At 47.0% G+C, this 11,950-nt stretch overlaps 4 protein-coding genes across 4 annotated transcripts; 1 reads left to right on the top strand and 3 right to left on the bottom strand.

Moving 5' to 3' along the window:
- Nucleotides 1-1,422: 1,422 nt before the first annotated feature.
- LY89DRAFT_731680 (DUF1793-domain-containing protein) lies at nt 1,423-4,029 on the top strand (the record flags this gene model as incomplete). The annotated part of the gene is made up of 10 exons (XM_018219600.1): nt 1,423-1,522; nt 1,571-1,649; nt 1,695-2,047; nt 2,105-2,147; nt 2,200-2,605; nt 2,652-3,039; nt 3,089-3,478; nt 3,528-3,671; nt 3,727-3,862; nt 3,918-4,029. The coding sequence occupies 10 exons, from the start codon at nt 1,423-1,425 to the stop codon at nt 4,027-4,029; spliced, it is 2,151 nt and encodes a 716-aa protein (XP_018073628.1).
- A 299-nt stretch (nt 4,030-4,328) lies between these two features.
- On the bottom strand, nt 4,329-5,981 carry LY89DRAFT_695873 (putative cytochrome P450 pisatin demethylase; the record flags this gene model as incomplete). The annotated part of the gene is made up of 5 exons (XM_018216790.1): nt 4,329-4,540; nt 4,627-5,011; nt 5,084-5,276; nt 5,361-5,589; nt 5,675-5,981. 5 exons carry the CDS (start codon nt 5,979-5,981, stop codon nt 4,329-4,331), a joined length of 1,326 nt encoding a protein of 441 aa, XP_018073627.1.
- Nucleotides 5,982-6,857: 876 nt separating this feature from the next.
- On the bottom strand, nt 6,858-8,658 carry LY89DRAFT_487874 (uncharacterized protein). Its single transcript, XM_018207865.1, has 2 exons — nt 7,399-8,658; nt 6,858-7,350 (listed from the first exon to the last, which is right to left on the bottom strand). The coding sequence occupies exons 1-2, from the start codon at nt 8,269-8,271 to the stop codon at nt 7,078-7,080; spliced, it is 1,146 nt and encodes a 381-aa protein (XP_018073626.1). The 5' UTR covers nt 8,272-8,658; the 3' UTR covers nt 6,858-7,077.
- A 537-nt stretch (nt 8,659-9,195) lies between these two features.
- On the bottom strand, nt 9,196-9,669 carry LY89DRAFT_566870 (uncharacterized protein; the record flags this gene model as incomplete). The annotated part of the gene is made up of 1 exon (XM_018208546.1): nt 9,196-9,669. A coding segment is annotated over one exon (474 nt), but the record flags the coding sequence as incomplete, so codon positions are not given.
- Nucleotides 9,670-11,950: the final 2,281 nt, after the last annotated feature.

The following is an 11,950-nucleotide window of genomic DNA, read 5'->3' as shown; positions in this document are numbered from 1 at the left end:
GATGCGAATGCACGGCCAGTGTGACACTGGACGCAAGATGCCATTTCGACTGGACTCCGGACTTCGGATCTAGAGTCCCCACATGAGGTTCAAGTTCTAGCGGCTTGATCTACACTGGCAGATGTCCATGAAATGCTTCAAAGGACTACTGAAGGGGATACTACACGTCGGTCAAATCAATGCCGAAGAATCAAGGCCGCGTGGATCAATGGCCAGGACACCCATCGAGCAGGTAGAAGACTGCGCCCGATCTCAAGATGACCGACATGAACGCTGCTGACCAAGCCACTTCCCCACAGGTTACACAATTCTCCTGCCACTCCGTTTTCGTCCAATCTTCGAGGGAACTTCATCTTTGGCATATACCTCGGCACTCTGTTCCTGACCAAGAATCAGATTTGGAGATGTCTACCCCGCAATCACTGCAGTCATAGCGAGTTCCGTAGGATTTCCTTCACACAAAAAGAGGTCCAAACGAACCTTCCAGTCCGCATTTGGCAAGATAGATCTAAGTCAACGTTACTTAAGGTTACTTGTCGGTACATGCGAGATGTGCATTGCAGATCTATTGCGGCATTTCGAAGCTTTGGCCGAGTTTCTAGAAGTTTTCGGTCATTCGATGGTCGATGGGCGACTGTGATTGGAGCAATTCCGGAATCACTTCTCATCAACCACACCATCTGCGCGCTCAAGCAAGTGAATCCTACCCAACGTCCGCGCTTGCAGGAGTCCATTTGATAAAGTCAGATGAACAAGAAGTCTCTGCTCGGAGGTAAGAACGAGTCTTGCGGAGAAAGCGCTGTAGCAAGGTAAGTGAGAGAAAATGGAGAGATCGCAATCGACCTCTGAATTATATCGCGATCCGGGAGATCAACCAAGCTGCGATGTGGCTCAGCCTTGACGAGATTGAACCCCTTGCAGGATGTTGTAAGGATTCTTAAGAGCGTCCTTTAATTTTCCCTCGCCTATCCGTCAGCCGCTTGGTGTCATTAGCCTCAATTTCTATACATGGAAGCCAATCCTTTCGGACGTCAACCATGTCCGCACGTCTGATCTGACTGCATTGCAGGCAGATACTATGGGGCCTCAAGGAATTGCTCACTTTGGTAGTCCCATCTGACTAGGAACGCTCGTCCTTTTGCACAGCCATGTGATGATCAAGAAATAAACCATCGCCCATCACGTACTCCGCCTCAACTTTTAAGATTCGGACAGATTTTCGGTCTTTCTGCGTCCGTAGGTAATTATCATCCTTTGATGCACATGGTCTTTCAAAGTCGCGTGCGATTTTCCCCACTTGGAGGTTTCCTTAAGTCAAACCTTATTCTCTTTCAAATTTATTCTTACTCTTTTTCTCGCGACAATCAGCTATTCACCCTAGCCTTTCCTTATATTTTCTTTCTATTGTATAAGCTCGCAGGCATGAAGTCTCATCTGCTTGCTACTACTTTTGCTGCCTTGAGCTCAGTAGTCTCAGGGTCAACCTTCAGTCCTGCTCGCCCACCTGCGATTCCTCTTGCAGGTAAGTTTCAGCCCGATTTATCTAGCAGAAGCACTCATGAAAGTCTAGTCAAGTCTCCGTATATGAGCACGTGGCTTGAAGTAGGGAGTGATGGCGGATCTGGAGGTAACTTGGCGGGGTCCTGGCCGTGAGTGATTCCTTCGTTTACTGGGGAACTGAACTGAGAGAATAGACGTTTCTGGGCGGGTCCACAGCCAGGTCCAGTTGCTGGCCCTAATGGTGCGGTGACAGGTTGGGCAGGTTTGATCAAAGTCGATGGTACCTCGTACACTTGGATGGGAGCACCTGTTGTCAATGGTGTTGCACCCACGCTTGTATCACAAGATAGCTTTGAGTACACTTCTCAGAGGTCCACCTTCATCATGAATGTTGCCGGCAAGGTCACTATGAACGTTACGTTCATTTCGCCTGTTACACCTACGGATCTGAAGAAGATGTCAATTATCGGGACGTATCTGTCTATATCAGTAGTCTCCCGTGATGGAGCAACTCATTCGGTACAGCTCTACGCCGATACTTCAGCTGGTATGCTTACTACCCCTACCATATGCCTCTGATTTCCCGCAGTACTGACTTTAAAAGAATGGGTCAATCCTACACACAATCAAGATGTCGTTCAGTGGAGGTAAGTTGATCCATCTCTCAGATCCTTCAGATGAAGTTTTAACAAGCTCTAGCTACACTGTCGAGAACGGAGTCGCCAGTCATCAGTCTTTCCAACAAACTCAAAGCGAATTCAACGCAGACTTTCCTGATGACGCTGCTCATTGGGGAAACTGGTACTGGTCAACGGCTGCGATGTCATCCATGACCTACCAAAATGGCGCCGATGTGACCGTCAGGCAGAATTTCCTCAGCAACGGAGCGCTTCCAAACACACAGGACTCCAACTACAGAGAGATCAGTACCAACTGGCCTGTCTTCGCATTCGCAAACGCTCTGGGAAGTGTTGGAACTACTCCAGTCAACACCCTGTATACTATTGTCCATGCCCAGCAAAACGCCATCTACTTTGATGGTGCCAACGGACTTACAGCAGTACCTTCTTTGTGGACTAGCTACTTCGGCAGTGATCTCGCCATGGTAAAAACCTTCTTTCCCCCTCTTGACAGGATCTCACGCTCGATAGGTCGAATTCTTCTATGGTGACTTTGTCACTAAAGTGGGAGCCATCGACCACCAAATCGCTGCAGACTCGCTTGCTGCTGGTGGTCAAGATTATTTGACCATCACTTCTCTATCCGCTCGTCAAGCTTTTGGTGCAGTCCAGCTCTGTGGAACGACAGCTAAACCATATCTTTTCCTGAAAGAAGTTAGCTCCGATGGCAACATCCAAACTGTGGATGTTTTGTTCCCAGCCATGCCTATCTTCCTCTACTCGAACCCAATTCTCGTGAAGTATCTGCTAGATCCTTTATTCGAGAACCAGGAGGCAGGCAACTTCCCGCAGACATATTCGATGCATGACCTTGGACCAAATTATCCTCGAGCCATTGGTCATCCCACCGGCGACGGAGGTGAGTGTTTTTTGTGAAGAAAAACAAACCATACTAACCTGTTTATAAGAATACATGCCTCTGGAAGAATGTGGAAATATGCTCATCACGACCTTGGCCTACGCTCAACGAGCGAATGATGTCGCATACCTTACTCAGCACTACAATATCCTCAAGCAATGGACCGGCTATTTAGTACAAGAAGCTCTGATTCCAGCGAATCAGCTATCGACAGATGATTTCCAAGGCCAACTTGCCAATCAAACGAACTTGGCATTGAAGGGTATCATCGGTATCCAAGCCATGTCTGTTATCGCACAGAAAACTGGCAACACGGCCGATGCTACTAACTTTTCAAGCATCGCTCACAGCTACATCAGTCAATGGCAACAGTTGGCTGTTGTATCCACTGCCAGTCCTCCCCATACGAACTTAGACTACCAGGATAACTCTTCTCATGGTTTGCACTTCACCTTCTTTTGTGTTCTCGAGATGTTAACAAACACTAGGACTTCTTTACAATCTTTACGGAGATAAGTTGCTAGGTCTAGGACTCGTCCCTCAATCCCTTTACGACATGCAAAGTACATTTTACCCCACCGTTGCTCAAACTTATGGCGTTCCTCTTGATACCCGAAATGTTTTCACAAAGTGTAAGTCTCGAATCTGCCCGCCTTATTTGAGGTAAGAAAATTAACAATATCCTAGCGGATTGGCAAATGTGGGCCGCTTCAATTTCATCAGCGTCCACCAAATCGATGTTTATCTCCAAGCTTGCGAGCTGGATTAATAATACGCCCACGAATCGTGCGTTTACTGACTTGTATAATACGCAAACTGGAGAGTAAGTTACCCTTATCCAAATCCACGGAGCCGAGATCGTAGCTAACATGGCCTAGCTTTGCCGACGGTCCATTCATTGCTCGACCTGTTGTAGGAGGTCATTTCGCTCTGCTCGCATTGAACGGCGCTCCGACTTCAAAGAGGGAAGCGAAGGTGTTTAAAGCGTGAATCAACATGTAACTGAAAGTCCAGATGAGTGTGTCGAAAGTTCGAACGTTCGTTGACAGGCTGAGTAGTGGTTTTGATTCTATTGTATATATGTATCACTCATCATATACTAAATAACGAAATACAGTTCCATGCCTGCGAATTTCACACGATCTGCGTTTATCGCACATTTGGCGCGATTTTTTGCCATTACTAACTCTGCTTCTTCCCAATGAGAAGACTTATTCGCTCTTTTATTTAGAAAGACGATTGCAGATCCGCCACTTGAGGGTCGGATGGAGTAAGGAATAGGCCAACACCTACCTGCTCCCAGCTCCAAAAGAAAAAAAGCTCTTCTCCATCTCCGCCAACTTCTTCTCATCCCTAGTCAACCACCTCTCTGGTCGGAAGCTCTCAGGGTCCTCAAAGACTTTCTCATCGAAATGTACCGTCCAAGCGTTGATACCGACTGTCGTCCCTTCCGGAATATATGCTCCGCAGATCGTCGCTCCTCCTTTCGGCACATATCTTTCTACAGACAGATTAGTATGGTCCTTCGAAATGTGTCCCAGTAGCCGAAGAGCCCGGCTTCGCAGCTTTGGGATGAACTTTGCATACCAAGCAATAAGCCCACACTTGGATGGACCCTCATTCCTTCCTTCAATGCCGCATTCATGTACGGCAGATAATCCTTCGATTCCTTGTAAGTGATAAAGGAGCTCAAGCGGTGAGAATTGGCGTCTAATTCCTCGAGAACCGTTGACAAGCAGGAGGGGTTCTTGAGAAGGTGGTAGATGGTCGAGCGGAGTGCAATAGCTGTCGTGTCCGATCCGGCGAATACATTTGTGGATAGTAAGATGAGTATATCGTCTTCACTGAGGTTTGCGGAGAGGCACCGTGAGAGCATGTCTTTGCTTGTTTCCTTCTTGGGGGACCCAGAATCGGACCGGGCTTTCATAGCTTGAACGGTGAAGTTCACAACGTGGTTCCAGGATTCGACTTGCTATACAAGTAGTAAGGCTTTTAGTTTCAGATCAATCATTCATTGATGTAAAGTGAAGAGAAAGCGACGTACGGGCACGAAAACTGGAAGGAGCGGATTTCCTAGTAAGAAAGGATGCAAGTATGGGACTTGGCCGATTACTGTAGAGTAAAAGAGGATGCCATCAATGGTTGCCATCATATCGTCAAGATCCCCTCCTTTTTCGAGGAAGCCAAACTTCTTGTTGAATGAGATTTCGCCGATGACATCGAAGGCGTAGTATTGTCTGTCATGTTTATTAGCTCAACCTCAGCATTTCTACTTCTGTATCAAAGAGTGGACATGTAGTGAAAAATAAGAGGGAACAAACAGCCAAGCACCCAAGTCCATTGCTTCTCCTTTATCAGCCAATTCTCCCAATATCTTCACGAACAATGCGGTGCACTCATCAATTGAGTCTTCCATCTCCAGCAGAGAAGTCATGCTGTACATATTTCCCGCTTTCCGTTTCAACTCACGATGATATACCTGGTCTCTGCTTGAGAATAGACTCATCTGCGCCTTTCCCTTCCAGAGGACACTCAGAATCAGGTAGAATGCTGTCTTTTTTTGCTTTTTTATCAGCATTGCACTCCAAACAGTATCTCGAAAAATAGCACGGTCGATTAAGTGTGTTAAAATGACCACCCTTGATGTCGTATATTTTAGGGATTTCTGCTGCATCCGAGACATCAATAACGTTTGGCGCCGTTCTAACAAGTTTTCCGTACTTCTTATGCAACTCTATCATCGTCATGTGAGACTTTCCTTTCCTAACATTGTTGACTCTCCATAGATCTGTCCATGCGGCTAGGCTGGGCCCCGGGATGTGGGAGATGCCTGAGCCATATTTGTTGCGGAGAAGATGTTTTATAATAAAAGTAAAAACGATTAACACCAGATTGGACTTGAAAAGCTGAAAGAGGAGAACAATGAATGACGAGTCTGCCATAGTGCTTGTGTTTGCATCGACATTGAAGGAGGGGGGGAGGAGGGGCGAGGATAGAATATGATGAGGAACCTAGCTAGCTAGTACACAATTTTAACATATATTCGGCTTGCGGACGAAAGGTTCCCTAGTTAAGCCATATTTGTGCTGTTACACAGCATCCAAGAAAAATCTTCATATTAGATTGGAGGTTTCTCAACTTTGACATGCGGGGAATGATAGGGATGAATAGATTGCTATTCTAATTGGATCACAACACGAAGAAGACGTATATCCGGTGGCTTGTTGATCACTTCGCGTTTTGTGGAGCAGGGTCCTGTTCCACCATCACCCACTTGACTAAGGTATTTGTAAGAAGCTTAAAGAAATTACTTGCAGCATCGAACGTGAGCACATACATTCCTGTGGTAGATTCGTGTGTCTACATAACAGAATGTGGGAAGAGGCTACGCAATAACAACCCAGACAGGCAGCAAAATATGAAGCTCATACAAGATCTGGTGGGATGGAAATTAGTGCTGACACGAAATCAAAGTCTGTACGTTTCGGTCGTTTGTGCGACAGTACCGGTAGAGAAAACGAGCTACAACGGTAAGCGCGAGGGCACGTTCAGGACAATCAATGCTTTTTCTTTTGCTCTTGCTCGATTTCCTTATAATCAGGGAAGACAAATATTTTTGGTGAGCAAACTTGTTCTTACCTAGTTTAAATTCCCCCCTTTTATGTCCATCTTCACTTTGCATAGAATGCTCGCGATATCTCGAAGGAGGATCCGCACGCTAGGTAACATCACCGTTATGCACGTGACTGGTTTCCCTATTTGGAGCCCTTCTTCTTAGCATAGTACTTCCAGTCGCTATATCTCAAAAGCTCATCGTTGTATTTCAGAAGCCCATTATGAGAGCACAGGATGCAGTGGTTAAGGATCGTTGATATACAGATCGTAATTGACAGCTAAACTTAAAGCATATAAAACACGAAGACATCGAAAAGCTTGAAACTAAATAGCAGTAAGAACAAGAAACACCCAATTCATCACCCCCGAACGCCAAACTCCCTTACCTTCGATGACATCAAGTCATACGAATTTATCCCTCCTTTAGTGTAGATTTTGAGACGCGATGAAGTCCAGTGGGTGGGATTGGATGATAGTAACCTCATCTATTGACTGTGTGTCGTCAATTTGGACGAGCTCGAATGTGGGAGAAAGTGAAGTCAAAGGCTTGAAGATTGATGTAGAGCCAGCCTGACTTTCGGTGGATATAGTGTTTGGCGGCGAGTGGAGTTCGTGGAGTGAAGGTCCTTCACTGGCTGCGAGTGCCTCAAACTTCTTCTCCTGCTTTCGCTTTGCTCGTCGATTTTGGAACCAGTTCTGAAAACATTAGTGTCAAATAGTGAACCTTGTCGCAAAGAAGCTTACATTGATCCTGGATAACTCAATTCCCATATCCTCCGAAAACCTACGCTTCGTCTGAATAGTTGGCTTTGGATTCTTCTTGAAAGATGCCTCGAGAATTTCGACTTCCTCTCTGCCTAATCGGGGCCGATCGCCTGCGGTTCCTGATCCAAGAAAAGTTTCCCAGCCGTTTTGAAGAGTCTCGAGCACATCTTGGTCGTCGAAATTAACAGGGTCGTGATTGTGATAAGATGGAAAATGATGCTTTCTCTTAGCCCCATTCGAACTTGAAGAGCTTGGCGACGGCCGCAAGCCGAATGAATAATATGAGTCCTCCATCCAGGCACCAGCAGCAGCAAATGCGGAAGAATGTTGGTTATGTGAAGAGCTTCTCTCGAACGGTGCCCAATTCATAGACTTGGAATGAGATCCCTGGATTTTGTCTGTTGTTGGAGCTGGGGTTTCCTCCGGTTTGCGGTTATTGTAGATGATACAGTGTTCCTTCATATTGATGTCGCCATGTCGATGTCCCTTGCTAGCGTAGGTGGTGATGGGTAAGGCCACGGTATATGAACCCTTTTTTAGAACAACAAAGCGTCTTACATCTTGGAAGATTTCATCGCCTTGGGTTGCCTTGGATACGGCTGAGCTGGAGAAAGAGGACGTCGATTTTTCGTTGTTCGACGAGTCACTTCTAGACCACAAGTGTTCAAACAATGGACTTGGAGCTTTCCGGATGCTATAAGCAGTATATGAAGTCAGCTTCTCTTTGCATTCGGCTTCTGTCAATTTCCTCGGAGGCGTAATGTCCGTAAAGGCGTGCCGGTGCAGATTCCGTGGTCGCGTCGTAATGACCGGGGGCATTGGAAGAATTGACTGGTCTCTTCTCCGTGACATAGGTGCCGGGGGCGTTCCTCGGTGTTCTCCTCTTTGAAGCGTCTGATAAGCTCGGACCTCGTTATCGAATGATCTCTTGTCATCCCTATCGTTGTATTTCTTGAACGCAAAGGTAGGAGTAGTTGGACTAGGGATTCGGCGCTTGGGTACCTTGTAACATACTGCGATAAAATAATCAGCCCCGACTCATGAATTTCGACAGAATGAACACTCACCATTCGAGTTCGATCCATAATCCACGCCAATCACCAGCCGCCTCTGTTCTCTCCAGGAGATGGATCCATTCGTTGCAATAGTCGAGTTTGCAATTGCCCGACCGAACTTATCAAGCCTTTGACTGTAGCCATCGTCGACAATATCTGGGGGTGGATTGTCAATTGAAGAATTGTAGGGTCTCGAATCCGCGAAAGACATTGTTATGTGTAAGCCTGAGGTGTCCCGGAACGTTGTCCGATCTTCCTCTCGAGGATACTTCAAATAGTCGACATCAATAGTTGCTGAGTGATTTCTGTGCATACTATGTCTGGTATCCGGGTTTGGTTCTTGTAACCGCTGTCTTACGTGAGGATCTTGTAGGTTGCCGAAATGGCCCCTTGCCTCAGTGGATTGACAGAATCGAAGACTGCCACTCCCATGTTGCATAAGAACGTGCCTTTCCATCTCCAACCTGCTGCAGAACGCTGTGGAACTGCAGCCTGATATGGGACATGACTCAACATTGCTGTTTTCGAGTTCTCTTTGCAGAACATGCATGCACTGCAGAATATTAGCGTACTACTCTTGTTTGTGGACCATTTGATGGCTTACCCTAACTTTCCTTAGACGACACTGAGGACAAGAACCGGCTTTCCTAACTGCTGCTACCTCGAACCTTCTTCGAGGACTTAAACGCCTCCGGAGATGGTCACTCGGCGTTTCTCGGTTCACGATTCTCAAAACGCAGTCGTCCAGGTGTTCATAGAAATCCTGAGCGTTGCTAAAAGTGCCCGAACATGTGGAGCATTTGCCAGTAGCATCGGGAGCATAATTTGAAATCGTTTTCCCGCTTTCTGCGTTATCCAGAGTCTTCTTTCTGGAATTTGGAGGTGTCTGCTCCACACTATGAACTGTAGTCAAGTGTCTCTTGAAGACATCAGCGCGATTGAATGATTTTTCGGCCGCTGATCCAGAGCCTGGACAAAAGCCGCATACCATCGTTCCTTTGTAATGAGTCAAGGTGTGCCGATTCTTGTCATACTTTCTTACGAAACCCTTGACGTGGTACTCGCAACTTAGGACAGGGCATTTCTCTGATCGCTCAATTTGGTGCGTGAGCAAGTGGGCTTTGAGATCTTTGAAGACCTTTCCGCAATCGAGATGTGGACAGCGGCCTTTGCTGGAGTCATCCGAAGGAGAATCGCTGTACGACGGATACGGGAAACTTGGGAAGGCTTGTGAACAAGGATGATAGGGAGACTGACTCCCAATATTGGGCATTCCAGATGACCAAACCGAACTTGGCGATGCTTCATATGAAGGATACGAGTATGCCCCGTGGAGAATGCTTGGATCAACATAGCCTTTGGCATCATCGGAGCAGTGGACAGCTCCATTTGCTGACTTGCCAAATTCCATACATTTGTCAAGTCCATAGTCAAATCCATAGGCATAGCAGTCATAGGCAGTGATACTAGGTTTGATGCCTAGACCATAATTCGATATTTCTGGTGCTTGGAAAAGGCCCGATCCAAAGGGCGATCCCATCGCCGAAGAAGATGCGGAGGGTTGGCTAGCAGCTGCTAATGAAGGAGAAGGCTTTCTTCCATCGACAATGCTAGAAATGAATGTACTTTTCCCAGCCCCAGTGGTTCCTAAAAAGGCAATGACGGTATCGGCAGGCTCGCTCTTGGCCTTCATGGAGAGAGCAGGATATGTTGTATATGTATACAGTTCGGGGGGAGGCGGGTACATGTAGCCGTAGGCTGAGCTGGAATTTGGGGGTTCGGGATATAGGGGGAAGTCCTCGTTGTCGAAGTTCTTGTGGTGAGACATGCTGGCGATGGAAATTGCTCGACCAAACTTGTCGAATCTTTGATCATATTGAGAGTCATGAGCAATTCCTTCGAACGTGTCCCCTAAGACAGGTAGTACTTGCTGACGATGATCAGGAAAGTCATGCTCGGCAGACTTTTCTGGATTAAGGATATCTGCCACCAGATCACCCTCGTTCATGCACGCGATTGGTGACATTTCACAACTTGGAGTGAAAATATCGGTAGTCGGTGGAGTATGCAAGCCAGTTGACACTGTTGCCTTTTCCCTGTCCTTTCCAGTGTTCTTTGATCGAACATCGGTCCATCCATGAGCCTTCTCGCCGCAGACTAAAGCCTGACAATATTTGCTCTTGGCATGAACGCTCTTCAGATGCGCGCGATAACTGGATAATGTCTTGAACACATAGACTCCTCGACAGTTTCCAAGGGAACACGGAGATGGATGAAACGCAATTTCTGAATCACCGCCAGACTGTGATGTTGAAACATCGTTCTGGCCGGCTTCTTGCAATTCGAAGAGCGATGTAGCAGTTGAATGTTCCTGCTTGTCCGAGATCATGCTTGCGTGTTCAGGATCTCCGTCAGGAAGCTCGATGACTTGCTTAGACTTGTCTACTCGTTGGCCCCGGAAGAAAATCTCGCTGGTTTTGCCTTTGTGTGCGTATACATATTCTCGTGCAATGTGCGTCTTGCCTCCGCCAGGAAGAGCTGAGATGAGCACAGTAGATGTCGTCCTGACGTTCTTCAGAATATCTTGAAGGAAAGGTTTCCCCACCAACACTTCTGAGACTTCAAAGTCGACTATCCTCCATGGTCTGACTGAAGAATGGCGGCCTGCAACAAGAACATTGGCTGGCTTGAGGTCTGAGTGACGTCCTAGAGAATTGTTTTGGAGATCGTGCGAATGTCCCAAGGCATCATGCAGGTATTGAAGCCCGCCTGCAAGCTTTTGAGCTTCAGCGTAGAGGTCGAACACTCTCTTAGCATGGGGTTTCTTGTTCAAGGATGCTTGCAGAAATTCTGTCAAGGACTTGCTCATTCCAAGCGATAGAAACACAGCCCAGGGCGGAGTGTATGAAGATACGAATTCCTGCTGTATGCGCTTGATGACATCTGATACCGCAGGCTCAAAACATTGCCGCATCTCAGCTAGAGTGATGGAAAGTGGTGCCAATCTCGAGGGTGTGTATTCCGCTGTTTTCCGGTAACATCGAGATACTTCGCTTCCAAGCTGACGGTATCGTTTTAGTCCCCACTGGAATCCGGAGACTGACGACGACGGCAGGACCAACGGTGGGCAGCCGATACAATACTCGAGCTTCAAACGCATCATCGCACTCTCGAAGAAGGCTGCAAGAGGAATCATCGTTGTATCAATAGACCAGGTCTTTTCATCACTTCTCCCGAGCAATAATTCGCGAGGATGTGTAATGGCCCCACCACTCATTTCGACACTTGCACTTGCACTTGCAGTTTCGTAATGAGAAAGATTATGTCTGGCCCAGTCTTCGAAGTTGTCTGGTGCGAATTCCATACCACAGGACTGGAGATAGCATGGGAGACTGTGACGATTGGCCGGCAGTGTCGTAGTGCCATGTGTCATCTCAATCATCTTCGAACGATCATCGTCAGGCTCTGATATGCCG

The sequence above is a fragment of the Mollisia scopiformis genome (genome assembly GCF_001500285.1).
Source record: "Mollisia scopiformis unplaced genomic scaffold LY89scaffold_8, whole genome shotgun sequence".
Classification (NCBI taxonomy): Eukaryota; Fungi; Ascomycota; class Leotiomycetes; order Helotiales; family Mollisiaceae; genus Mollisia; species Mollisia scopiformis.
The sequence above is the reverse complement of the archived record's forward strand: the minus strand, read 5'-3'. Positions and strand labels throughout refer to the sequence as shown.